The sequence below is a fragment of the Hemicordylus capensis genome, chromosome 7, assembly GCF_027244095.1.
Source record: "Hemicordylus capensis ecotype Gifberg chromosome 7, rHemCap1.1.pri, whole genome shotgun sequence".
Lineage (NCBI taxonomy): Eukaryota > Metazoa > Chordata > Lepidosauria > Squamata > Cordylidae > Hemicordylus > Hemicordylus capensis.
In genome coordinates, this window is record NC_069663.1 from 24,682,259 (window position 1) to 24,705,980 (window position 23,722).

Consider the following 23,722-nt stretch of genomic DNA (forward strand, 5'->3'; position numbering starts at 1 on the left):
CTTCTTCGAAAACTACTAGACACAGGAAGGAGGAAGAAGACTTTGGGGCTGGCGACTGCTGTGCTAAGCAGCCTGCCTCGGGATTCAGAACTGGATTCAGGGAAATGGTTCCCTGAACCCAAAGGGCTTGCAGTCTTAAAAAAAAGAAGATTTTTTTAGCACCGGGCACTGGAGAGATGCCATGCAGGGCTGAAGAGGGACAGTTGCTCTCCCCTGCACTGCTTTAAAAGGTGCATCTTCATCCAGTTAAAAGGGCCTAAGTCAATGGGAGTATCACCTTAAGTGACGCAGCGGGGAAATGCTTGACTCACAGGCAGAAGGTTGCTGGTTCAAATCCCCACTGCTACTATATCAGGCAGCAGTGATATAGGAAGATGCTGAAAGGCATCATCTCAGACTGCGCGGGAGGAGGCAAGGGTCAACCCCTCCTGGATTCTACCACAGGGCTCTGTGGGCGCCAGGAGTCGAAATTGACTTGACAGCACACTTTACCTTTAAGTCAATGGGTGCCAAGATCCCTTGCAAACAGCAGAAGTTGCTAGCAATCGCTGGGCTGTAACTCTTGCATTGTGTGTGGCTGGCTACATGCCTTCCAAGAACTACACCCAGAATCCTCTGTGACGTTACAAAGGATTCTGGGGCATGCAGCTGAGCTTACACACCATTGTATGGGAAGAGTCTAATGGTAGAATACACACTTTGTATGGCTAAGGTCCCAGGTTTGTTTGTTTGTTTGTTTGTCCTGTCCTTAAAAAAACCAAAATATTTTCCAGGGCAACTAATAAACATTAGAAAAGTTACAAAGCACAATCAATAAAAACATAATATAACAAGTTGTTCTGGTCATAACTAATCTGTCTGCTTTCCATTCACTACCCCTACAACTGGACTTAATTTGGTTCAAATTGGTTAGGCAGTTCACACGTTGGCCCACTTGTGCCTCAAATATTCATGCGTCCGCCATCCTGAATCACCATTACAAACTATGCCCTTGAACTGTCCCTATGTGTCCCTACACCTGTAGCAAATTTGGTTCAAATTAGTTAGGTGGTTCACAAATTAGATCAGTTGTGCCTCGAATGTTAATGCATCCGGCATTTTGAGTCGGGGTGGATGACATAATCACAGACTACACTGTTGAAACGTCCCTTTGTCTCACTCACTACAACTGTACCAAATTTGGTTTAAATTGGTTAGGCGGTCTGCAAGTTAGCCCACTTGCACCTCAAACATTTATGCACCCGCCATCTTGGACGGGGGTGGATGACATCATCACAAACTATGCCGTTGAGGTGTCCCTATGTGTCCCTACAACTGTATCCAATTTGCTTCATATCAGGAGCAATGCTGAAGCCCAACCGGCTCAGCCGGTGCCCTGTGTGAACTGCACCCTACTCAAACTGTGCACCCACCGGGGATGTGACCCAGAATTCCCTGCAAAACACACCAGAGAGCCATGACCCATGCATGAGGCTTCCTCCTAGGCAGACCTCACGGCTCGGAAAGGGATCTCTGAAGGCAGGAGGTTTGAAAAGCCCTTATCGAGATGCAAGAGCAGGAGCCCAAACTAGGCTCCAGCGAGGCCGTGACCTTTCCTTGCCACAAGCAGGTCAGCGCCTGCCCCTCACCTCCCCAGCCAGCCAGGAACCAGAGCCTGTTGCATGCTCCACATTCCAGTGATGTTCCACTGGGATGAAGCAACCCACCCCCCAAACTTTGGGGTAAAGGTCACGTGTGCAGAGGGGGGTGGAATCAGTAGAGCTGGCTTGGCTTGCTGTCTCCGCAGACAGAACCATCTTTCTTCCAGTTCTACAGACCTTAGTTGGGAGGCATAACCGTACCAGAGTTTACCAAGTGATGGTTAAACAATTTTGATTGGCGTCTTTGCTGCTGACCTCCAGCATCCAGCTCAAATCTGGCTGGGGTTTATATGCACTGCCCATAAACTGGATGGATCCTGAGTCTAAATCCAACCGAGGGCCTTCCTCTAAGCACTAAGTAACCACAGACAGTCACTGCACCGCTGGGATTTGAAGGGCCAAGACTTCGAGGTCAGAGAGCTACGATTCCAGGAAAACATGTGCTTGACAGAAGCACGCTACCTTGCAATAAAACCATCTTTATCGCCACTGGAGGATTACCATAGGTCAGCACCGAATTAAAGAAGGTTTTGTGCACAATGTAGTTTGTCCACTTTGGGAACTGGATCTCAATGCTCTGCTGGTGCAGAAATTTGAAAGTCTTTTGCACCACCCAGAGACTTTGATTTGGTGTCTGCCATGCGGCATGATAGGAAAGCCATAGCCTTGAGGAGGGCAGGATGAGTGGAAAACTAGGAAATCCCTGCTTCAAATCACATTTTAGCCACAAACTCACTCAGGCTGCTATTCTCTCAGCCCCCTATCCCCAAACTGAGAATAATAAAAATTGTTCTGGTAAGAACTAATCTGCCTACTTTCCTTTCACTATCCTTACAAATTTGGTCCAAATCGGTTAGGCGGTACACAAATTAGCCCACTTGCACCTCAAACGTTCATGTGTCCGCCATCTTGAATCGGAGTAGATGACATAATTACAAACTACACCATTGAGAGGTCCCTATGTGTTACTCATTATAACCGTACCAAATTTCGTTCAAATCAGTTAGATGTTCCACAAGTTAGCCCACCTGCGCTTCAAACGTTTACATATCCGCCATCTTGAATTGGGGTCGGTGACATACACACAAACTGCGCCGTTGAGGTGTCCCTTTGTGTCCCTACAACTGTACCCAATTTGATTCATATTGGCATTGCAAAGTTGATAGTGGGGACACCCACGGACACACACACACACAGAATGCCTGGTGATCTCATAAGCATACTTTCCTGGAGGAAAGTAGGCTAAAAAAGACTGCCCTACTTGCCAGGGTTTCTAGAAGGATTAATAGACTGTGGGTTGCTGTCTTCAGAACCTCCTCTAGGTGCCGAAATGAGGTGGGTACCAGCTACAGAGAGGGTCTTCTGAGTTGGGGAATGGCTGTAGCTCAGTGAGAGAGGATTCCAGATTCAATCCCTGGCAGTTTTTAAAGGGCTAGGAAAGACCTCCACCAGAAACCTTGGCGAGCTCACTGTTTGCTTGCTTTCAGGCTGCCGGTTGTGTCCTGCCTCTCTAAGTGGTAAGTCCAACCGAGGCCTCAAGATGAGATGGGCCGTGTGAGATAGAAACTTCAGCTCTGTACCAGAAGCCTGTGCAGATATTGGTTCTGTTCCCTCAGGGGCCCAGATGGACTGGAAACCAGAGATAATCTGTAGATAAGTCATGCTTTCCCCCCGCCCCCCCCCCCCCTGGGCAGGATCTGGACTAAGTTAGTCATGACTAAAGGTGAGGCAAAGTGTTCCGTCAAGTCAGTTTCGACTGCTGGTGTCCACAGAGCTCTGTGGTTTTCTTTGGTAGAATACAGGAGGGGTTGACCATTGCCTCCTCCCGTGCAGTATGAGATGCCTTTCAGCATCTTCCTGTATCCCTGCTGCCCAATATAGTACCAGTGGGGATTCGAACTGGCAACCTTCTGTTAATCAAGCATTTTCCCACTGTGCCACTTAAGGTGGCTAGTCATGACTAAGCCCCCTTGATACTAAGAAGACTTAACTTAGTTATGTGCCATCTAATGACACAGCAGGGAAGCAACTTGCCTAGGGAGCAAAAGGTTGCTGGTTTGAATCCCCGCTGGTCTGTTTCCCAGACTATGGGAAACACCTATATCAGGCAGTAGCGATATAGGAAGATGCTGAAAGGCATCATCTCATACTGAGCGGGAGGAGGCAATGGTCAACCCCTCCTGTATTCTACCAAAGACAACCACAGGGCTCTGTGGTCACCAGGAGTCGACACCGATTCGATGGCACAACTTTACCTTTAAATTAGTTATGTAGAAAGTTTAATCAGGGCTTTTTCAGTGAATTGCTGGCAACAAATAGGTGTTTTCTTCATCTGCCACCCTAACCAGCCTTTCTCTTCAGGTAATGTCCAAGGAGCGTTGCTATTTTCCCCAGAGAGGGCACGGAAATACCAGTGCCAGTCTAGACCCACGGCTCGCGGAGGCGGCCACGAGCCATCGTATTCCACAAGAGCGGCTGTCTGGCCTCGCTGCACCCTCCCATAGCAGGTTTGGGCCTGTGCCATGTGGGGTGGGCACGGTCTGGGATTAGTGGCAGAATGGTTGGCACGCCGCCAATCCTGTGGGCGAGATCTGTAGAGGAATTTCCCCTCCTGCTGGGCACTCTCTTGTGCTCTGTTGCTCTTCTTGCCCCCTCTTGCCAATGTCTAGGGCAGAGTTCGAGGCGGATATTTGGCCTCGGCTCACACACTTCTGGGTCTGCCCCTACGGCCTCAGCTATCCAGCAGGGATTAGCTCCCTTTCGTTTAGAACCGAATAAACTGCGGTGCGAAGGTGTAACACGATCCAACTGAACTTTCAGGGCGTATCGGAGAGGAGAAGCTCTGTGTGTGTGTGTGTGTGTGTGTGTGTGTGTGTGTGTGTGTGTGTGTGTGTGTTTGAAAAAGGCAGCATCTGCATGCTGAGGGGATTGTGTGCTTGAGTGAGGACAGCACGGACCACGGTGTGTGCCTTAGCGACTGCAGCTTCTGTCTGTGTGTAGCTGTGTGCGTGTGCTGTGTGGCTGCTTGTGCAGTGTGTCCATTTGAGCATCCTGGAAATTTTGCAGTGTGTGCATCATGTGCCGGATTTAGGCACAAGCTAAGGAAGCTACAGCTTCAGGCCTCACACCAGGAGGGGCCTCTGAAGACCAGAAAAGGACTCGGTTCCAAATCTGACAGAATTGGGTGGAAAATAAAAGAGAAAAGGGGGAAAGACTCCAAAACAGACAATGCCGTCTTGAGAAGATGAGAGATACACTTCTGTGGCAACACCATTATTTCTCATATTGAATTGAAATAGCTTTGCAGAAGTAACTGAGAGTTATACCCACATTTTACTGGACTGGGGCCTGGCTTAGACCAAGGCCCGTCGTCACGGTTACAGGCAACGGTTCGCCTCTTCAGATGAATGCCGCTGTAACCGTGAGCAGTGCGGCAAGAGTGTGTGTGAGTGGCAGGGGGCGGGCAGGAAATCCAAACCCCTTTTGTCATGTTATGGGGCTGACATAGCTTAGAGCAGTGGTTCCCAACCTGGGTTCCTCCAGATGTTGCTGAACTACAACTCCCAGCATCCCCGCCCATAATAAATTGCAGCTGAGGATGCTGGGAGTTGTGGTTCAGCAACATCTGGAGGAACCCGGGTTGGGAACCACTGGCTTCGGGCCTCTGCATCTCCTAATCCGGCCTTGCATGTAGGGGCCAGGCAGGACGGGCAGGGGGACAGGTATGCTTTACCCAGGCCTAGCAGCAGTAGGGTTACCCACCCTTCGGGACTGGCCTGGAGTCCCCAGAAGCCAACACCAATCTTCTGGAGGCAACTGAAAGGAATTCTGGAGATTTTAAAGGGTGCTTGATCGTCTGAAAAATATTGGGGGGAACACCGAGGGAGAGAAAAAAGTTGGCCAGCCTACCCAGCGAGACCTGGGAAGCCCAGCCTGGCCTGCAAACCCTTTAGCATGCAGAAGGCTAAAAAATTGTAGGTCTTTTCTGAGGATACTGATGCAAATTTCTTTCCCCACGTCTACAGTATACGGGACCTGCCGATCTTGTGAGACTGCTGGAGCAAGGCCTCTTCTGCCAGCTTTTCGAGAGAGAAGGGATGGGGAGAGCGGGGCCCCGCGGGACAAGTTTGTACCAGGCTCAGAGGAGTGACGCTTGGGTCATCTGCGTGGGGAGCAAACTAGCTAGCGGAGGACGAGAAAAGACAACAAGAGGTACACCTCCATGCCTGTTATTTATTGACTTTTATTTATTTATTTGGCTGATTTGTATACCGGCACCGCCCAAAACTCACGGCAGGGTTTTCACAATAAAACAACACAGATTCAAAACAAAGTTGAAACATCACAACAATTTTAAACACTGCATGCAGGGTTGCCAACTTTCCAGGACTGTCTCTAGAAATCGGCGCCCATCTCCAGATGACAGGCAGCAGTCTTGGAGATTTGAAAGGCTGGATATTGTGAACAATATTTCTGGAGGAAAACCAAGAGTTGGCAGCCCTGTCCTCCCTAGCCTTTCACAGGTGAAGGCAGAGATGTGTTTGTCAGACCCCTTGCTATTTGTCTATAGCAAGGATCATTTTGTCAACCCCTCCCCAACCACAAAGGCAATTCTGCAGGGTTCCTGATGCTTTGCTGCATGCATTTACTCTGCAAATAGCCCTGTGCTCCACTGCTTAAAAAGCCAAGAAATCAATGCTGGAATAACAACAGCAGAAAACAAAGCATAATTATCCTACACTATATTGTCCACCTTCACAACAGACACACACAGCAGCGGCGCCACATGGTACTATAATGCAGCTGCGTGTGTGCATGATCATGTATGCGCGCTACGGACAAGATGCATGCACGCATCCATCTATTCATTCAAATGTAATGTGTGCAGAGACCCTGGGGAAGGAACCAGAACTTGACTGACAACGCAAACAACCCATGCTAACCACACCGCAATAAGGCAGCTACAAAAGGCAAAACGAGGTGCAGTGGCTGGCATTCAGACCAAATTAGTCTTGAGTAGTCCTGTTGAAATTATGTAGTCCTTTAGAGCAACTCTTGAGTAACTTAAATCTGGGTGTCAGCCAGTGATTGAGCAGGACAGGAATCAGAAAGCGGGGCTTTCCCGGGTTATAGGGGCAGTTGGAGTGCATCACTGCAACATTTACATATGGAACTCACTGCCACAAAATGCGGTGACGGCCACTAGCTTAGATGGCTTTGAAAGGGGGTTTAGACAAACTTATGGAAAAAGAGAGCTCTGTCACTGGCTGTTAGGATGGCTACGTGGAACCCCCATTTCCAGGAACAGTCTACCTCTGAATACCAGTTGCTTGACAGGGTGACATCAGGGAGAGGACCACTTCATGCCCTGCTTCCCAGAGGCACCTGGCTGGCCACGATGCAAAAAAGACTTGTGGAAGTTAAAGGATTTGTGGTCTAATCTTGCAGGGTTCTTATGAGGAGTAAGAATGTGTAGCCTGAAGCACCAAGTAGGCTGAGGCAGGGCCTTTTGGTTAATGTGCAACCAGGCACCCAATCAGAACAGCTGGTCTTGTGGTAGCAAGCATGACTTGTCCCCTTAGCTAAGCAGGGTCTGCCCTGGTTACAAATGAATGGGAGACTAAAAGTGTGAGCACTGTAAGAGATTCCCCTCAGGGGATGGAGCCGCTCTGGGAAGAGCATCAGAAAGTTCCAAGTTCCCTCCCTGGCGGCATCTCCAAGATAGGGCTGAGAGAGATTCTTGCTTGCAACCTTGGAGAAGCCGCTGCCAGTCTGTGTAGACAATACAGAGCTAGATAGACCCATGGTCTGACAGTATATGGCAGCTTCCTATGTTCCTGCGAATAGCCCTGCTGGATCAGGCCCAAGGCCTCTCTAGTCCAGCATCCTGTTTCAGACAGTGGCCCACCAGATGCCTCTGGAGAGCCCACAGGCAAGTGGTGAGGGCATGCCCTTGCTCCTACTGCTACTCCCCTGCAGCCTCTGATGATGGAGGCGGCCTATAGTCACCAGACTAGTAGCCACTGATAAGTGTCCAGTTCCTCACCAAAAGTGGGGGGAGATTTGAAAGAACATTTGTGCAGTTAAAAAATTCAAGTCGTACATAAGTTGTGTGATGTTAGATGATACGAAAAGTGCCTGATACCAATGAGAAAAATAAAGTGGGTAGTCCAGCCTCCCCTAGAACCCAGACCTTGATGAAGAAGCCTACCCCGTTTTCCTCCCACTGCCAAGGACACTTCCTTCAGACAGACTCCATGGCTGCTCCCCACAGAGTCTCCTTCGCCAATGAAGAGAGCACACTTCTTTAACAGCACTGTCAAATTCCCCATTCTGAGGATTATCTCCCACTCTCTGCAGGCTTCTAAATGCCGTGGAATGCAGCTTTAGGCAACAAAGTGTGTGTGCACCAGAGGCCAGGAAAACACACAGACATGTGTATTGCAACAGCACATGCTGCATGTGCAGATTTTGCTCACATGCCACTGTGCACTTCTAAAATCTCATTCGAAAAAGTCCAGGCCTGAGGAGGTGGTGGGGAGAGAGAGGTCTCCTTGAGTAGCACTCAGGGGCGTAGCAAGGTTGGAGAGGGCCCAGAGACAAGATTTTAAAATGCCTCCCCCCCTCACTGAAGCTCAGCTCTTGAAGTATATAAATCTTAAACAAGGCTGAATAGTGGTAACAAAAAGCAGAGTAAAATATAACCTATGTGCCACAATAGAACATCATCCTAAATTATTTTTTAAAAGGTTTTGTAAATTGTGGCGGATGCAAGTCATTTAATGGTACTAGAGAAAGACCTGCTGTTCTGGTAGCTCCAGGTCTTCACACTCACATCAGTTTCGAAGGATGAATACAACTGAAGGAAGCCCAGGCAGGTGCGCAGCTGGGGGAGTCAATCATGTTGCCCCTGGGGGCCCCACAAGGCAGTGGGCCCCCGGACAACTGTCTCCCTATTGTAGTTATGCCCCTGGTGGCACTCTTAATACGCAAGAAACCAAATGGGGTGTCGGTTTTGTGCTGTAGGTCCTTTAGACCGCCAGAAAAGCTTGCGTTTGTGGGTGAGAAGTGTGTTGTGGGTCTGCGGTGTGTTGTGAGAGCATTTGTTAGCCAGCACCTCAGGCTCCTATAGATTACAGGAGGCCCTGCAGTGTTTGTGTGTGTGTGTGTGTGTTTTCTATGTGTCTGGGCCTGCAGACAACAGGCCTGGCCTGGAGGCGTGAGCCCCATGCGTGTGGGTTTCTGCTCTGAGTGCAGACAAGGCCCACACCCCACCCAAAGGCCCCTGAAACAGGAGGCTGCCTCTGCCTGGTATCAGACATCTCCTCCCCCAAGTGAGGCCTGTCAGCGGCTGCTGGCGCTGTGTGAGTCAAGCCAGGGATGGATGGCCTGATGGATGGTGCTGGGTGGTGGCATCCATCCAAGCAGCCCATAATAACGCCAGTTCCCGGCCTTGACCACATTCCTCACCCATAGGGTGACTGGTGCGCCCCGGGGGAAGTAATGCTGCTACTGGACTCTGGGTTTGCCCTCCAGTATGGGCAAGCAGGGCTGCTCTCACCTCTCCGTGCCGCGGAGGGAAAGCTGGCACTGCCTCCTGCATGCACTTTGCTGCAGCCAATCCACTTCCTTTTTGGAAAGGGAGCTCAAGTGAAGGGTTGCTTTTATTTTTTACTGTTTAAATTTGTAGACTGTCATATACACACACACACAAATATATGTTGATATATGTGTGTATCGCTATAGATATAGATATAGATAGATATAGATATAGATATAGATATAGATATAGATATAGATATAGATATAGATATAGATATAGATATAGACAGAGGTGCACTAGGTCATTTTGGAGCCTGGACCCTAAAGGCCTTTGGAGGCCTCCCTGCTGCAAGTTAAGCATCATTTTTTAACACGTAAGTTCTTGAGGGCACAAACCACACCACCCAGGAAAGACTAAAGACAATTTGGGGGGCCCCAGTTTGTAATGGAGAATAATTGCTACAGAACATGGTGTTGTCCACTAGCTCCAATGACTTTAAAAGGTCATTAGACACATTCATGGAGGATACGGCAAATAGCCGCAATAGTGATATGGAACCTCCATGTTCAGAGGCAGTATACCACTGGATACCAGTGGCTGTGAGACCACAGCAGCAAGGGTGGGCCACATGAAACTGAGGAGCTTCGTTACCCATTTCTTTCTCTCTGCCTGTGAAATGTTAGCAATGTTTGCTCATAAGTAAACATTCTTTCATCAGTCCTTAGGAGAAGGTGAGCCTCTTTTCCTCAGTCAGATGTTGGAGAGTAAAGCTTTGCTTGCCCCCGGCCCCCCCACCACTCCCCCCGCCTGGCCCCCTCTCCACCTAGATTCCTTCAGGAGCAGCCACACCTTGGAGCCGCACAGGAGTCCTCAGCACGGTCCCTGCTGCCTTCCCAAATTCCAAGCCAGGCCTGTGCCAGAATATTCATAGGTGACTAATGAGAACTCTGCATCAATACACAAGGTACTTTGGAGCAGCTTTTTGAAAGGAAAGCCAAAGAAGGCTGCTGGAGAGTTGTGAAAGGGTGGCGTTACTTCTGGTAGAGAACACAGGAGGTGATTCTGTAGGGATTCGGGATTCTGGATCACCGGAGATGATTCTGCTCCGACGCAGGCGGGCTGGCTTTTGCAAGTGACCATTCCTGATCTGCCCGAATGCTGTTTGGAACAAACACAAGAAAGGAAAAGGTGGGCTAAGTCATGAACCCACCTCAGGGTTGTTGTTGTTTTTAATCTAAGCTATTTCTGGGCCCCAAGTTGGCCGACTGGTTAAGGTGAGATCAGCTTTCACTACACAAAGAGGGCAATCCCAGCAGGTCTGAGAAACCGCAGAGTGGGAGCTGCCCACTTGGTCATGTTTGGGTTTGTTTACTGGAGGATTGCAGGGGAGCGGGCCGGAGAACTGTGCTTAGAAACCCTTGCAAAAGGGGGGCCTCAGAGGACCCCCTCCCTCCCCGAAAGGGACAAGAGGGTCACTTGAGCCATTTTGAAATTGCCACCGAACAGAAGTGCATTTCATGTTCTATATACTGAATGGCTGAACAGCCACCAAAGTTGATCAGCAGCAAAAACAGCCATTATCTGAAACCTGATTCCGCAAAAGAGATCATGGCGTGTTCCATGTGTCTGCATCCAAAGTGCCATGCCCAGACTTCTGGCCAGATGCGTCGCTTGCTTTCTGATCGTGTGTTTTCCCTCTCTTCTTCCAGTCCTGTCGTAATCAATGTTACTAGCCCTTGTGGTCGCCAGACGTTTCAAGCTGGTTGGCAACAGGGGCCTGGAGAAGGGCAGAGGGTGAAGTCTGTTTTGTCCCCAGCACCGCACGCCTTTTGGGGAGGAGACAGAGAGGAGAAGCCATCGCAGATGCCACAGCAAATGCCTGCCCCCCCCCCAGTGGAGAAGAAGCCATTCAGTGGGGGCCCAAGCCCCATGGGCCGCCATGCCCTAATGACGCCCCTGTGGGTTGGCTTGTCTTGTAGGGGGCTGGGGGAGCAGAAGGTCAGCCTGGCTGAAGTGAGGGTGGAGGGGAACTCCACACACAGGCACGAAGGAGTTGTGCTGCATCGGGGCTGAGGGGTGAGGGGCTGAGGAGGTGCCAGCAGGGTGGGGCTAAGCTGAGGAGGCAGGAGGAGCCTGCGGAACTACCTCCTACAAGGTCTAGAGTCAGGAGGAAACGGAATCTGGTGCCAAATGTCCTTGATCCAAAGTAACCAACCATTGCATACGGTCTCAAGTTTCCTTTCCATGATATACGATCTTCCATGCTTTTTACATGTGAGGTTAGGAATTTTATTTGGATGGATGGATGCATGAGTTGCTGGCTGGCTAGATGGATACATACATGCATGCATGGATGGGTGGGTGGGTGGGTGAGTGGGTGGATAATTACTATAGCAGATATTTCAGATATGGACAAGACATTTCAGCTTCTGCCTTCCTCAATGGCTCTGATGTTATCGGAAAGGTCCAATAGCTGCAGTGATCGTGATGGAATGGATCTTTCTGGAATCCTGATGATACCTGTACTGAGTGCTCTCGCAGGTCTTATTGCAGCTTGTGGCGGGGGGGGGGGGCTGCTTTTTGTCAGGACCGGGGCACAAGGAGGCTGCACGATGAGGGTGCAGTGGCCCATGTGACGTCTGTGGAATCGCCCTGCATGATTCTACTTGCCCAGGGAGCGCTCCAGAGCTGACTTCTGCCCTGCATGCTGAAGCTTGTCTGGCGAGCTCATGGGACAATTCTTCCTGGTGACACCCAGGCTCTCTGACACACAATCCCTCCCGTGGGAGGTTCATGTTGCCCCATCTCTTCGGCTCTTGAGACAGCTCCTGAAGCCTTGCTTGTTCCCAGCCTGCCTTGAGGACTGCTGCTGAATGTTGGAGTGGGAGGTCTCGCTGCTTTTCTGAGGGTTTGGGGCTGCCCACCTGACTGATGCGATGCCATGCTGTGAGATGGGTTTGCAGCGGAGGGCCTTGAGGTGAAAAGCAGCAGACAAATCATGAAATAAATGGTGTTTTTTGTTTGTTTGTTTGTTTTTTGTGATTTTGAGTATGGAGGAGCCAGAGGGGTGAATATTGGCTGCATTCAAAGTGTCACAAGGATCCTGGTTAAAAAGCGAGTCTGGATGAGTGAGCCCTGTGGAGCTGATTGTGAGGACACAGAATTTCAGGGCAAAGCTGGTCAAACTATTCCAGTTCAGCATCAGGGAGGCTCTATACACGATTCGTACCACACAGACGATCCAGCGCCCAGCCCTGGGCAGCCGGATCGGCCGCCCACACGACCACCGGCTCCGTCATGGCGGGGCTCGGGGCCTGGCTGTGGCGACTCACGATCGGATAAACGGGGTTTAAATGGTTTAAGGGTAGGGGTACTTTCTGCAGTTTGCTGCCGGGAGCTGCAGCACAGGGCCACAGAAAAGCGGGCTAGGCTCCCTTACCCCTCTTCCCTGCAGTCGTGAGAATCGCAGGATAGATAACTGAGATTTCATCCTGGCTAGCTAACCTTGTTACTTACTTGTTGACCAGAACGGTTTGACCAGGATTGCCCTGAAATTCTGGGTTCACACTCGGCGCTGCTGGACTCACAAATCCCGACTCACCTTTTTAATCAGGATCCTTGCGATTGTGTGAATGCAGCCCTAATCTGGCAGAAGCGTGACCCACTTCCCCTCACCCATTTCACCCTGCTCCTTTGCAAGGACTGGCAGGTCACTGACTTTGGGCCAAACGAAGCATTTGTGGGAATGCCTTGTTAAGAAGCGTGCAAAGCATCCCCACTGTCCTAAACAAACAACAGTGGTGGTGGGAATATCCTGACTGGGATGATGGTGCACAGCAGTAGCAGCTCATCCTCATGAGCCAGAGGGGTGCACAACAGGTCACAACTGCCCGGGCCTGCACAGCTCTACCTGATGAATGTCCAGCCTGCAGGCAGTGCAGCTCTTGTTAACGTCGGGGCGAGGTGGGAAAGAGAGGAGCAACCAGAGCTGCCAGGAACCGGAGGCAGTTGTGCCTCGTTTGGCATTCCCCAGGAATTCCTGGCAGGAATCGATCACTCCTGGAGTCCCGTCCCCCATCGTGTGAAATCCCAGACCTTATACGTGACACCAGTTCACTCTGGCTGAAGTAACAGCCTGCTTTATCAGGTGCGCGATATATATGTATGCGAGGGCCATGTGAGGATCTTTGTTTTCTGAAGACGAGGGGAAATACAGCTTCCCGCTAACGTACTGTGGTTGGCAGAGGAAGGTTTCAGCAAAAAGGGCAAACTGGATAGGGTTGCTAAACTTCCTGTGTTCAAAGCGAAACCCCTTGTTTTCAGCAAGTGCTGGCCTCATAAACATCCCATCTTCTCATGCTAGCTTGGAGCCACCATCCTGTCAGACCGAGCGAATGGGAAGGGGATATGGCTTTCAGTGGAGCCAGCGCCGTGTGAGGTTCGGAGTTGCACAGAGCTCCTCTCCGAGGAGTGGAAAGGCAGCTGATTGCCAGATACCCAGAGAGCAACAGTCGGTTACCAAACCAAATACCTTTCGTTGCTTGGTATAAACAGGTGCTGCTGTGTTCACGCATTCATGATCCAGTTGGCTGGCCCCCTCCCCGAGTTCAGGAGCTGTGTGTGCTCCCATTTTGTGATCCTGTGCCTTTAAAAAACAGTGGGGGGGGGGATGATCGTGTGCAAGGCTCTGCCTGGGTAGGAGGGCTTTCCCTCCTACTTCCTTAAACAGCTGGGTCAGTAGGATGGAGCCCTCTTACCCAATGGGAGGCTTGCAGATGATCACTTCCCCTCCCCAGCTTGTTTGCTAGAAGCACACGGCCACAGAACGGGAGCACACACAGCTCCCAAACTCAGGAGGATGTGTGTCCTACCCTATGAAAGGCCATGTGAACCAGCTTCGGTATTTGGACGACTCGCAGCGGAAAGTGTCTGAGGCGGGCTGAGCTGGGGCAAAAGAGAACACAGCCCTTGCCCCACGAACCGTTGATCTCCTGCAGAAGAGAACGTTTTTGCAGGCCCTGCTGGTCAGAGAGGCGTGAGAAAAACAAGGAGCAGAGGCAAAGATGCCCACCTGTGTGAAGGCCCCTTCTGGACACAACGGGTGATTAACCTCTTCTTCATGAATGTGTTTAAAGCACTGAAACCTAAGGCCATCTCGAGAGCTTGTGGCAAGGGATTCTGTACAGCAGTTAGCCGTTGTGTGTGAAGAAGCACTCTCTTTTGTCCACCTGGAGTCACCTGCTCAGCCCAAGTTGTCCTAGCATGATGAAGGAGGCGCGAAAGCCTCAATGCTTGCGTTCTCCATATCTTGAACCGCATGATATTTCTTTTCCTGCAAACTCCCCCTCCACTTCCTGTTTTGCATGGAAGTATCAACAAAGCAGGAGTGTGGGGAATGGCACCATGCAAGGGCTTGCATGAGTCCAATGCAGTGATGTAGCCACAAATTCAGAAATGCAGGGGCCCTCCAGGGCAGCCTCCATAGTCACGCACCCTGATAGCCACACCCCATAGCCACATCCACCCCAATGGACACAGACACACACCCCGCTTAGATAGATGCAGTCATGTTAGGGGGTTTGTTACAAGAAGTCAAGGATGGTTTCCTAATCCTACAGAGGTTGTGGTTATTCACCCGGAAGAGCAGTCTGGATGGCCAGCCACAAAGGGTGGAGGATACTCCCGGTCACAGAAGACAGGGAGAATGCTAATAAAATCAGTTGTAAGGCCAAGACTCCGTTAAGCAACAAAGCATCTGATGAACTGGACTGGTGCTACAGTACATTTGATTGCCTTTAAGGTGCCACAAGATTCTTTGCTGGTCATGGACTTTGACCAGAAATGTTTGTTTGCTTCATTTGTATACCGCCCATCCTAAAATGGCTCAGGGCAGCTCACAATGCAAAATTAATCCATTTTAAAAAATAATATAAAGCATTAACTGTTAAAATATTAACATTAAACCTCCTTAAAAAACCATTAAAAACTACTTAAATATTACTAGAAGCCGGACTGAATAGTCTCTCCAGGCTATTCTGGAGACCAATCTGGCTGCCACATTTTGGACTAAATAAAGTTTCCAGACTACGTACAAGGGCAGCCCTACATAGAGTACACTGCAGTAGTCCAGCCGGCAAGTTAAGAGCTGACGCACCACTGTTTTGCGATCAGTCTTTTCAAGGAGCAGGCGGAGCTGTCATATCAGCCCAAACTGATGAAAAATGCCCTTGGCCATAGCCTCAGCCCCAGACACCAAGGTGAGACCAGAATCCAAGAGCACTCCCAAACTGCATAGAATAGGGGTTGTTCCTGATTAGGAAGAGCAGCTGAAGTGCATTCCTCCATGCTGACCACTTGGTGACCTCTATATGTGCAAACAGAGACAATATTAACGGCAGGTGGTACTGAGCGTCTTCTCTTTCTGTGGAGCGATTGTGACACCTAGTGGCAGAAGACAGAATGGAGAGTGACGCAAAGAAGCCCATTCGAGAAACAATAAAACGCCCAAAGAAGTGATCACCTTTCCCTAGTATGTGTGAGCCAGGTGAGGAGGTGGTACCATCTGGGGGAACGGATGCTCCTTGTGATTTCTGGTAAGGCCCACACCCCTAGAGATGAGAAACAGTGATCGCCTCAAAAGACTTGTAACTTTCTGTGTGTTGCCCTGCTTTGATTGTCCCAACCATCAGGTCTTAAAAGCTTTTAAAAGTGTAAAGAACACAAAAACTACTGTCCCATGTTATTGAGGATGTCAGAGGAATGGCAATGACAATGGGCAGGAATGTCTTCCAGAGACAGGGAGAGAATTCCAGAGTTTGTCCATTGTGACCCTAACACAGACCCTAACCATTGCCTCTGTGCAAAAAATGGCTGCAATTTGACCCCAATAATTTGTGGGTCAGGATACAGAAGGGGTGATAACACACAGAAAGCTCTAAGTGCAGGAATGCTATCACCTATATTCCATCTCTAGTGGGGTAGACGTTGCCAAACGTCACTTTGAGCCTTCATCCCCCAAGATGGTAGCGATGGCCGACATGTGTGTGACTGGTTGGGCTCTCTGGGCTCCAACAGCTGTGTCACAACAAGACAGAAAGAGACAAGAGGAGGCACAGTTCCTCTGCCCACATGCAGATGAAGTGATGGGGGGGAGGGAGGAGAGAAGCTGCACCTGTTGAATTGCTGCCTGCTCCACAGATGTTAAATACATTGGTGAGGCAGAGCAGTGATCCCATCGAGGCCCCCAGTACAGCTGTTATTTAGCACCAATGCTGTTTGAAGAGGCAGATGGGAAAGAGACTCCACATTACCCAGACAGGATTGGGAGAGATCTGGAACGGAGGGGCGATGTGATGTAGTGGTTAGGGCCGGGTTGCACAACTCTGGCCCTCCAGCTGTTGTTGGACTACAGCTCCCATCATCCCCAGTCATAGTGGCCAATAGTCGAGGGTGATGGGAGTTGTAGCCCAACATCCGCGGGAGGACTGAAGTTGTACAGAGAGCCAGAGCAGGACTGAGACACAGATCCAAATTCCCTTTCAGCCATGAAGGTGACCTTGAGCCTGTTGTGATATTTCTACCTCCCTCCCTCCCTCCCTCTCGGGCAATGTGCCTGACCATCAACTGGGCCTACCCAGACCAGTCCTAACGTTTCAGGAGCTGGACCTGCTCCCGTTTTGTGATCGTCTGTTAGATTAAAGCTAGGCCAGAGAGGGGGAGTGCAATCTTCCGTCTGGCTACCGCCAAGCCCAAATGTGGAGACCTCTGAGAACAATGCAATAGCAAGAATTGAGCATGCTTCGAATGTGTGGGGGTTTTCTAATGTGTGGCTGCAGAAATGGACGCTGTTTTAGAGTGAGTGATGGCTCTGCCTTTGGAAAAGAGGATAGGCTCATAATTAGGGTAGGAGAAACCTGGCTCCTACCCTGGTTCTGGATCTGGGTGCAACTCCCGTTTTCAGCTGGGTAAGATCAGAGGTGCTGGCAATGACTGTATGGTACACAGCAGCTGAGGGGCACATCCTACCCGGAAATTTCATGTACGTCTTGAATGAGGCAGAAGGAAACGCCCCCCTACTCAGCGGTGGCTTAGCACACCATCACTGCTTCAGCCTCCAACCTTGTTTTTAGCTCACCCAAGCAGGAAACAGGAGTGCACACAGCTCTGGCATGAGGGTAGAGTGCATCTCCTATCCTATTCACCATTGTGAGAACAGCCCTATAACGTTGTGCCAGTGTTAACAGGCCCCAAAGCCAGAGACCAATGAAGGATCGCCCCCTTGCTTCACGAAATGTGTGCTGCTTGTGTTGCTTTCTAGGTGCTCCCGAATGAGGGGCATGTGAAACAGGACAACGGACTAGTATCCTGCTCGGCAGAATTGCTCAGCAGCCTTTTGCAACATTGCGTTGAGGCACTTTGGTGGTTGCATGTAGAAGAGGAAGTCCTTTTTCACACAGCGCATAATTCATGTATGGAATTCTTTGCCATGGGATGTGGTGATGGCCACCAGCTTGGATGGCTTAAAAGAAGCATAGACAAATTCATGGAGGCCAGGTCAATCAATGGCTACTCGTCTGGTGGCTGTGGGCCACCTCTAGCCTCAGAGGCAGGATGCCTCTCAATACCAGTTGCAGGGGAGCAACAGCAGGAGAGAGGGCATGTCCTCACCTCTTGCCTGTGGGCTTCTCAGAGGCATCTGGTGGGCCACTGTGTGAAACAGGATGCTGGACTAGAGAGGCCTGGGGCCTGATGCAGCAGAGCTGTTCCTATATCTTGTTTCACCAGCAGGAAGAGATGGGAGGCTATTGAGGCAGGTGGGAGTTATTTCTCTTTCTGCAAGGGCTATGTTCTTTCCTTCTTTTACTTGTACTATCAGTCGCCTTCTACAGAGACAACCACAGGGCCACCTTCTTGATCTCAGGCTGCAGATCTGAAAGGCAATTTAGTGTACCTTCTATACTTGTACTGACTTAACTGAAATATGACTTTACTTGGTGGCACAGAACTGACTGTTCCCATAATTTATAGTTGGCTTGCACTAGGACTGGGATGAATAATGTATAGTGGTTAGAAGTGCTGGACTCTGACCAGGATATTAAATTGCTCCAGAGCAAGTTCAAGATGGACAAAAGGAAGCAGATCTTCAAGCAATTGAGAATTCACTTGTATCCATTCCTGTGTAATGTTGAGATGGACCAAAGATATTCCGGGGCTCATTTTACGACGTAGTTGTTGTGCATGCCTGTGTCCGTTAAAAGTCACGCGAGACGCAGCCAAGCACAGTAGCTGAAACCCCAATGGTGTGTGCAGTGGCAAACAGCAACCACCAGGGGGCAGGGGATGCTCACAAAGTTATCAAGAGGTGGTGTAGCCCTGAGCAGAGGGAGACTGAGAAGTCTGAATGGGGAAGCCATTGAAGATGGATCTACACACACTGAACAGAATTGGGTGCTCTAGAATCCAGAGGTGACACTGCAGCTTGAGGACACCATTTTGAGCAACCTTCCTTGTAAACAGGGACAACCACCTGCCAGCAAGTAGAAAACTAGTCCATCAAGGAGAAAGGTTACAATCAAGCCAGCCCCCTTGATGTACTAGTTTTCCTCTTTATGGGAGAAGCTTTTTGTTTGATGTTTTACTTTAGTGGCACCATAAAACGGCATCTCTCCCCTTCTACTTAACGGCCCAGGCCAGCCTATCACTCCAGCGGTCTACCATCTCCTTCTGCTCAATATCTAGATCTCGTGTGCTATTCCTAGAGCTACCCTGAGAAGAAACATCCCTGTTGGGGAGCCTCAAGCAGCCCCTTCTGACACTATTAACCAGTTCTGATGCTATTTTCAGAAGAATGGAAATTTGCAACGAGAATCCAGGGTTGTTTAAGGCGTCGGGAGCATGGTGTGAAGGAAACTCCTGACCATCAGCCCCGCGGGAGAGCTGTGGGCCCTGGAATTTCCCTTGGTTCATGTTTCTCAGAGACCCCACCCCTGGTCCACACAACCCTCAGAATGGAAAGAGGTTAGATGGACTGGGGGCGGGGTGCTGTGGGGGCCTGACTGCGCCATAGATGTCTCCCACAGCGCACCCCTGCCGACTGAACAAAGAGGCACCCTTCAAAGTGGTGGTTCACTTATATTGAGCAGGGGGAGAGCAACTGGCCCTATCCGACCCCAGCACCGCATCCCTCCTGTGACTGTTGCTGGTGTCTGCCTTAGGTTTCCTTTTAGACTATGAGCCCTTTGAGGACAGGGATCCACCTCGTTTATTTATTCCTTATTTTTCTTTATAAGCCGTATATAAAAAGGAGTAAAAACAATAGTGGTGGCTCTGCCCCACCCCTCAGTGCAGAGGAGCTGAAAGGCAGCGTGCAGACTAGCAAGGGTGCCCAGCCCAAAGCAGAGACTTTCGCTGGGCAGTTTCTCTGGGATAAGGAAGGGCCTCCTTACTCAAACCAAGGCACACCCTTGCGCCACCAAAGAGCCTCTCAGGAGAAAGCGGAAAGCAATTTGGAAGGAAAAGATGAGGGGAAGGGGGTGGCAAGATGCAAAGGCAGGCTGTCTGGGGCTCCCTTCCAGGTAAAGGTCCATAGGACTTGGGCTGCTTGGGTAAAGTGTGTCGTCAAGTCGATTTCAACTCCAGGTGCCTGCAGAGCCCTGTGGTTGCCTTTGGTAGAATACAGGAGGGGTTGCCCATTGCCTCCTCCCGCGCAGTAGGAGATTATGCCTTTCAGCATCTTCCTACATCGCTGCTGCCTCATATTATTATTATATTTATATTTATATCCCGCTCTTCCTCCAAGGAGCCCAGAGCGGTGTACTACATACTTAAATTTCTCTTTCACAACAACCCTGTGAAGTAGGCTAGGAGAGAAGTGACTGGCTCAGAGTCACCCAGCTAGTTTTATGGCTGAATGGGGATTTGAACTCGGGTCTCCCAGGTCCTAGTCCAGCACTCTAACCACTACACCACGCTGGCTCTATAGTAGCGGTATAGTATAGTATATAGTAGCAGCAGGGATTCGAACCGGCAACCTTCTGCTTGTTAGTCAAGCATTTCCCCGCTGGGCTTTCCTAAACATGCCCAAGATCAGCCTGGAGGATCTGTGTGGAAGAGAGACCCCAAGCCAAACTTATCCGGGAAGGGGCGGGCGGGCGGGGGGCAGCGCCCCTCAGACATGTAGATGGCCACCCCCACCCCATGTCTGTTTCAGGAATCAAACATGCGATACACTGCTCGCCCACCCAGAAATGCACACTGCCCCTTCTGTGCCCCCCCCACCCCCGCCACTTTTCTCTCTCTTCCTAGTTCCGCGGCACTGGCGAAAGGCTGATGACCTCGGCCCCGTATGGAAGTAACCCGCACGCACCCGCCCAGCTTCGCCATCAAAGCAACCAACGACCTCCCCGCACCCCACTTGGACGTGACCCCTCCCCCGCCCCCCGTTTAGGGACAGAAGCGGGGGATCCTGCACCAACCCACGCAGACTGGCTTTTCCGCAGCGGGGGCGCGATCTCCGCATTCCCCAAGCAGCCCTCCGCGCTGCCACTGCTGGGCAAGGTGTCTGGCGAGGAGGGGGGCGGGAAAGGCGGGGGAGCGGCGGGGAGTGTCTGCCAGCCGAGCGCCAGCCAACAGGTCCGCGATAAGGGGTGGGTGGGCGTGCCCTCGCCGGTCCCCTCGGTGGGCGTGCCCTCGCCGGTCCCCGCCTCCCCGGGGGCGGCGCCAAGGGCGCACCGGGCGGCGGGCAGTTGCAGCGCGCAAGCCGGGCAGACAGACGCAACAGTAGCTCTGCGGCCGCTTCCCTCGAAAGAGGCAGATCTGCGCGCGGGGGAGGGACCGGCGGGGAAAGAGAAGAGAAGAAGAGCAGAGCGAGCCGGAGCCGCTGCCAGCCAGAGCCAGACCCGATCCAGACGCGAGCTGTGCCGCTGGGACCTCCACCGCCCCATGGGCGCGCCTCGGAGTTGGTGCGCTGTCCTGAGCCTCGCCTGCCTGCTCTCCTCGGGTAAGCCGCGCCCCCCTCGGGCACCTGGCAGGGGCGCTTTCCTTCGACCCCCCCCGGCCGATCTACTCCCCCTCTGCCCCCACCCCCGGCTAGCCGAAGCTCCTGCTACGCGCGCCTGGCTTTGCGCTTCTCCTTCGGCTCCCTCCTGATCCCGGGCGGGGTGCTGGGCTGCACCTGGCTCCGGCCCCCTCTCCTCCCCACACTTGCTTTCGGACCCCCGCCCCCCAGCGCGCGCGCGCTGGGGGTGCCTGTCCTCCTCTCCCCGGCTTGGAGCCCCGCCCCCGCCGCCCGGCTCCTTCTCTAAGTCCCGCTCCCCATCCTAATTGCTGGATAAAGTTTCTTTCTCCTCTCCTCCCTCCCAAGATGGCGAGGCCCGGGAACCTGTTTCTCTGGCTGGCAGCCCGGCCCTGGGCAAAGCGCGCGGGGAGGGAGGGGACGGGAGACGCCTCTCACCTGGCGGGGCGGGGCGGCAGGGCGGGGGTCCTCCTCCCCACGGACCCGCCTGCCACATCCCTCCCCGCGTCCTTTTCCCGGGGAGCCTCTCTTCGGCTCCCCGCCGCAGCAGGAATCTGGGGAATTTCGGGAGAGGTGGGGGGAGGAGGCCCCAACGCCCCCGGGTCTGGAGCACATTCCATGGCCCTGGAGTCAGCCCAGTCCAGCCCCGTGGGGCCTGCCCCTGCCGTGCCCTTAGAAACCTGGTGGGGTCTTGGTGGAGGATTCGAATTCGCGTCCTTCTCCTGCCCAGAGTTGGAGCCCCTTTGTGTCTTCTCCTGGGTAGACCCTTCGTCGCTTCCCTGAAAAAGACCCACACCCAGAAAACACACATGACAGGGTGCTGTGTCTAGTGCTCCCATAATATACAGCCGACCAATAATATACAGTCCATCAATAATATAGAGGCAAGCCCCGTTATCGGTAGCTTTTGCTCCTGAAATAATAAAGAGGGGCTCGGCTTCTCCCAGAGGCACTCATGCGCTGCTGAGCCGGAGCTGCCCGTCTGGGTCTGGTGCACCATTTCTTTCCGATAGACACGTCTCGGCTCGGTTGCTTATTATTTTGTATCCAGCAGTGATGCCTGGAAGAATTCACAGGGCGCTCTTGCTGCTCTCGGTTTGTGATTAAAGGCTGCATTCATCTGTCTGGCATTGCTCTCCGGCAAAGTCAGCAGGCAGTTGCTAAGGGAGCTTCCCTGGCCGCCTTCATGTTTCTGTAAGCATCTCGGCGGAAGACTCCATTAGGAAGAGACAAATTGTGAGATTTGGGCTCACACCCACAGTCCAGTGTGTGTGTGTGTTTAACTTGAAACTAAATCCCGCAGTGGCCCATGGCATGCTGGCCCCTGAGAAGCTCTCCAGCAGACAAGCTGGTGGTTCCCATATTCTGGTTTGGGGTCACGTTGCTTCTAGACGTCTGGATCCTATAATGAGTGGCCACGCTGGCCACAAACAGGAATTCTGCTTTCAGAAGCAAGATGCCTCCAGGACGAGAGATGGGAACTACCGCCTTGCCCCAGTGACCAGGCTCCCCCCCCCCATTGTTCTCCCTTCAGGGCGACTCTTTCTCCTCCGGCTAGCCACAGAAACTCCAGCCACAGAAACGCCTGCATTGTAGAGGCTTTGGGGTCACGTTCTAGGCTGACTTGTTGGCTCACCAGGACTGGGCATGGGCCTATTGGCAGGGATCCACAAATTTAGCCTTGTGTCACTAGCCAGCCGTGATTGGTGGGTTGCCAACTTGCCACAAGGGATGTGCACGGAGAGTGTGATGTGCACACTAGGCACTTCCGGTCCGACGTGCATTGGGGCGGCAAGGAGGTAGGCTGCCGCCCTGCAGGACCGTTTTTAAACACAGCGTGGAAATGTGGGGATGCTGGTGTAAGAACACCCTCCCTGCTCCTTAAAAGTAACCCCGAACTGGCCAAACCACCGGTCCTTTGAACCGGTTCGGAGGTCCGTAACAGGGCCTCCAAACCGGTTCGTGTACATCCCTAGTTGCTGCCCACACCGTCTCTTCCCTTGGATCCTTTTCTGGCCCACGAGCAGAGGGCTTGGGAGAGAAGCGGGTCTTCTGACATTTGCACTGGGAGACGGTGAGGGTAAGAAACGGGGGGAGCCCTCTTTTGCTCCTCAGAAAGGATTCCTGCTCTTCCTTCCTTCCTCAAAAATAGCAGTGGAAATGAGACTTCTGGTGCGAAGATCTGTGTGGCGTTGGGGCATTCACGAACTGGGAAGGGGATTCCAGGCAGCGGCTGGCCCGTTGGGGCATCTTGCTACCCCTGAACACCCCCTGGCAGCTCCCCTGTGGTGGCACATTGCAGGGAGTTGTGGGTAGTGAGGAGGGAACCTACTGCCTGGGGAAGATTGTGTGTCATAACTGAACTTCTCAGTGAGGAAACCTGGGGTTCCACCACAGTGCTGACACAAAACCACTTGGGTAAAATCCAGCCCTTGTTTTTAGAAGCTGGTGACGGATGTTTAGGAGCTTGCCCTGTTTGGGACTCAGGCCCCAGTGCCTTGCTTCAGAGGGCCCCCTTGGAGCAGC

The 23,722-nt window shown here is 51.8% G+C and overlaps 1 protein-coding gene across 8 annotated transcripts in view; it reads left to right on the forward strand.

Moving 5' to 3' along the window:
* The first annotated feature begins 4,472 nt into the window (after positions 1–4,472).
* The window catches only part of NECTIN2 (nectin cell adhesion molecule 2), an 88,680-nt gene continuing 69,430 nt past the window's right edge, over positions 4,473–23,722 (forward strand). The window contains exons 1-2 of one of the 8 annotated variants that reach the window (XM_053267024.1): positions 4,473–5,085; positions 5,666–5,852. In XM_053267024.1, the coding sequence (XP_053122999.1) occupies positions 5,044–5,085; positions 5,666–5,852 (229 nt within the window). In that variant the 5' untranslated portion in view covers positions 4,473–5,043. Of the gene's footprint in view, positions 5,086–5,665; positions 5,853–20,837; positions 21,182–23,722 lie in introns of those variants that run through there. The other 7 variants (XM_053267023.1, XM_053267025.1, XM_053267029.1 and 4 more) reach the window with 7 other exon arrangements.